The sequence below is a fragment of the Cebus imitator genome, unplaced genomic scaffold (genome assembly GCF_001604975.1).
Source record: "Cebus imitator isolate Cc_AM_T3 unplaced genomic scaffold, Cebus_imitator-1.0 Scaffold256, whole genome shotgun sequence".
Taxonomy (NCBI): Eukaryota; Metazoa; Chordata; class Mammalia; order Primates; family Cebidae; genus Cebus; species Cebus imitator.
The window spans coordinates 492,141-496,774 of NW_016107571.1; the positions used below are offsets into that span (position 1 = coordinate 492,141).

Genomic DNA, 4,634 nt, shown 5'->3' on the forward strand with positions numbered 1-4,634 from the left:
TCATACAGCTGGAGGCTACAAGATTCTGACCCTCCCCATATTGGTCCTGGGGATAACATCATTATTGTAAAAACTAAGATGAGAGATTGAGATATTTCCCAGATCCTGCGTTTGATGGATGAGCTGGCACCAGCCATAATCGATAAACTGGCTCATCTCATTTTGTGGCCCCCACCCAGGAACTGACTCAAGAAGACAGCTTTAACGCTCTGATTTCATCTCCAACCCAACCAATCACCACTCCCAATTTGCAATGAGTGAACCCCACCCACCAAATTATCCTGAAAAACTCTGATCCTGGAATGCTCAGGGAGACTGATTTGAATAATAAAACTCCAGTCTTCTGCACAGCTGGCTCTGCATGCATAACCCTTTCTCTATTGTAGTTCACTTGTCTTAAATAAATTGGCTGTCTAGGCAGAGGGCATAGTGAATCTGTTGGGTGATTACCTAATTTGACATATTCATACTCTTGAGTAAGAATTTATACACGTTGCTAGCCTTTTATTAATCAACTTTCACAATATATTAAGGATAGAAAGTTCTCTAAATCTTGGATAAAAGAGATAGAAGACACACAAAACGTATACAGGCCAGGCACAATGGCTCCTGCCCATAATCCCAGCACTTCAGGAGGCTGACTCAGGAGAATCACTGAGGCCAAGAATGCAAGACCCCATTTCTACAAAAATTATTTTTTGTTAAGTTATACAGTTGCCAAGGGTTTGTAGGGAACCAGCCTGACACCCCACCTTAGGTACCCTAAGTTTGGTGGCAACAAAGGAATGAGAAAAAGACAGATTGAGAATGCAAAACGTGGGACCAGAGGCAGTGAAGGCCCCAAGCTCTGCTCTTCCACAGTATTTATTGGTTACAATCACTTTGATCTCTAGGGTAGGCGGTGGAGTGATGGTAGAAGGAGAGGGTGAGGTGATGGTGGGTGAATCAGTGAGCCGGAACTGGTGTGTCATTCTAAAGACTGATTAACAGTGGCAGTTTGGGAGTTTCACAAAACAAGAACATGTAGTTATCTTTAGCCTATAACGTATGTGCAGCTGGTGGAACTCAGACCTTACAAGGAGACTACAAGTCTGGTTATATCTTAGTGCTATCAAGGGGTTTCACGTGCTTCAGCACAATGTTTATGGTAACAGAGCCTAGGTCACCCTGCACTGGAACATGAGGCATGGAGAAGTATGCCTCCTTAAGAGGCCTCCCACAGTTTGCTGTGGTTTGTTGTTCCCAGTTTATACGTTACTCATAACCAATGTATGGAGGCACTCTGTAAGTCCTTTCTCCTTTGCTGCTTCCCCAAATAAGGGTTAAAAAGAAATTAGTTGAAGAACTTCAGAAAGAAATCTAAGAAACTAATGATGGGCTTCATCCATTGGACCTCACTTCCTCCAAGTAAACTGAAAAAATAACATTCTTTCAAAAGCCAAAGACTCTGAGGAACAGAGACAGTTTTAGGTGTCAAGAGGTCTTTATTGAAATAATAGCACAGTTACACTTCTAATACCCTTTCCACTTGTATACAACAGATGAAAAATGCTTGCTACATACAGTGCACAGACAGTTCAATAGTGAGAACCAATAAAACTGCATTTTAAATAAATAGCCTATTTAAATAATTTAAAGTAAAATTACTGTACAATACGAAAATAAAGATACATAAATGTTAGAATCTACAAAGCTGTAGAAATAAAATCATTATTCTGCATTACATAAAACAGTGCAAGAAAAAAAAATCCAAATAAGCTTTTGGAGTGCAAAGTTAAAATTTTCCATTTTAAATTATCATGCAGACATAGCATTTCAAGCCATGCTATGGTCTATGGCAAGGATTTTAATTTTTAAGAGGAAAAATGCTAACCAGCAAATTTACTGTACCATCAAGTGTTGCATCACATAACTGCTACGGCTCTGCTTCTACAGTACAGTCTGGAAGGGAGGTATCTTGTTGCATTCAAAAAACTGAAGTTAACAAGTTTTTGAAGCAAACACATTTACCTTTTAGCCTGAAACAAAATTATGTGACGAAATAATCATATCCCTGGGTTTAAGAAAAAAGTAAGGGCCTATACCATGTAGTGAACTAAGAAGCAGTTTTTCATTCATGTTTAAACTTCATAATGATCCTTAAGTGAAAGCAACCATTAACTTTTGAGTGATATGTTATAGAATTCTGACCTCTAGAAGACAAGTGACAATACAATATGGGATTGTGAGAAGAGCAAATGTAATTTCTGAACACCTGGGAAGTTTAATCTGGGAGGAACTTGGTTGCATTACATTTAATAATATAGTTGAAGTATAATTCCATTTCAATGTGCATATAAAACTGTTATTTAGGCAAAGACCAAGGAATGCATTTAATACTAAACTGTAAACACAATGTCCACCTTGACTTGGAGTGCACACCAACAACGGAAGAGCTCTTCTGCAGACTTTGGCAACAAGACTACATACAGCAGGTCACAGCAGCACGAGCTCACATGGAAGACTGAAAGCACTGCAGAATAACACCACCCAACACGTCCTATCAGTGGGATACATGGTAATAAGGGGCCTCTTCGTGCTAAACCACTTTCCTGGACAGTCTACGTTCTTCAGGTTTGTAATTTTCACAACTCAGTAGTCTTAAGTCTCTGTGCTTTCACTGCATAGACTGACATGGGGTGTGCTCTACCCATTGTAAGTCCAGAGGGTGACAGTTCTATCTGCAGAGGACGACAGGAAGGAAAGATCCTGGGTGTGCCATCTGCACTGAATCACTTTGTCCTTGTGCTCCCCCACCACCATGATAGGAAGCTGCTTAGTAAGATCCCCTAAATTAAAAAAGAAAAGAGATGTTGATTTACAATGCAAAATAAGTATATGTATAGATTTTATAGACTTCCTGTTACTTTAAGACATTACAGTATAAAAAATCCTAAACTACATTAAAATAATACATTGAAAGGTTTATACATGGACAAATTACCAACTACCTAATTATATTATTAGGATTTGGTAACATATACCCATGAAATAACATCTGACAAGCTGCCTCTCTCTTCGAAATTCTCTCAACTTGGTTTCTCCCTGATTTCAGTGCCATTCTATCTTCTGCTAGCTTCCCTTCTCTTCTTGACTTAAAGCTTGGTGAATACCAGGAGTCAACCCTCAGATTTCTTCTGTTCTCTGTGTACCTAACTTCCTGCAGAATTTCATCTAGCAACATGGTAATTTATATATTTATAATTCATACATATTTCATCTCCAATCTTGACTTCTCACCTAAGCTCCAGACTAGTATCCAAATAATCATTCAACATCTCACTTGATTGCCTGATAGTCATCCGAATTTAACTTGTCTAAAACCAAACTCTTGGTTTTCTTGCCTAAACCTGTTCCTCCCCTCACCTGTCTCCCTTATCTCAACGGCACCATCTGGTTGCTCATGACAAAAACCTGGGAATCATCACTGATTCCTTTTCCCCTTACTCCCCAAATCTACTCCAAACAATATATCTCAAATTAATCACTTCTTACTACCTTCACCTCCACCACCATAGTCCGAGCCACCATCATCTCACCTGAACTATTCCAACAGCCTCCTTACTGACATTTGTATCTACTCTTGCCCCGCTTACAATCTACTCTCCCTACAGAACGCCAAATTATCTAAAAATATAACTCAGCTCCTAACACTCCCATTTAAAATCTTCCAAAGGCTTCACGTTATACTTTTTAAAATGTTTACAGCCCGCCAACTATAATAAATGTACCAGCATGGAGGGGGATGCTGACAATGAGGGAAACAGGCTATGCATGTGTGATTTGGGAGAATATGGGAAATCTCTGTATCTTTCTCTCAATTTTGCTGTTAAACTGTAAGTGCTGTTAACAATAAAGCCCTTAAAAAAAAAAAAGGCTATAAAACCCTGCCTCATTTATTCTTTGGTGTCTCTCTCTCTCTCTTAGTTCACTGAGTTCCAGCCACACTGGCTTCTTGCAGTGTCATGAACGTGCTAAGTTGGTTCCTACTTCAGCATCCTTATACTTGCCATGCTCTTCTCCTAGGGTCCTGGCCTGGCTTGTTCCTCCTTATCATTCTGGTCCTGAGCAAATGGCATTTCCTTGGAAAGACCTATTCAGTTATCTTACCTAAAATAGCCTTCCCCCTGCAGTGAACAAAGAGGCGACACTGCACTCCAGCCTGGGCAACAGAAAGAGACTCTGTCTCAAAATACATAAATAAAATAGCCTTCCCCTATTCACCTCAGTCACTATCTCCCTACCATGCTAATTTTTTAGACGGCACTAACAACTAAAATTACATTGTATATTGGTTTACTTTTTATTGACCTCTAAAACATAAGCTCTATCAAGGAGGGAATTAACTGCCTTATTCATCTGTCTGTCCCTAGTTGATACACAATAAATATTTGTTTGATGAATGTTTAAAAATAAAACTAGACACTAAGACTTAATTACAAAGATTGTATGCCAATGATTTTTTAAATATAGAGGCTAATGAGTATATAAATCCATCATTTATTTTAGAATGAGTCACTATAATATATGTTGATTTTAAAAAATATCTTAAGCAGAGGCGAGAGGATCACCTGAGGCCTGGAGTTCAAGACCAG

At 38.9% G+C, this 4,634-nt stretch overlaps 1 protein-coding gene across 9 annotated transcripts in view; it reads right to left on the minus strand.

The window, feature by feature from the left end:
- Positions 1 to 1,464: 1,464 nt before the first annotated feature.
- The window catches only part of WDR47 (WD repeat domain 47), a 75,740-nt gene continuing 72,570 nt past the window's right edge, over positions 1,465 to 4,634 (minus strand). For 6 of the 9 annotated variants that reach the window (XM_017499221.2, XM_017499220.2, XM_017499218.2 and 3 more), the window contains one exon: positions 1,465 to 2,828. In XM_017499221.2, the coding sequence (XP_017354710.1) occupies positions 2,686 to 2,828 (143 nt within the window). In that variant the 3' untranslated portion in view covers positions 1,465 to 2,685. The remainder of the gene's footprint in view (positions 2,829 to 4,634) is intronic. The other 3 variants (XM_017499224.2, XM_017499223.2, XM_017499219.2) reach the window with 1 other exon arrangement.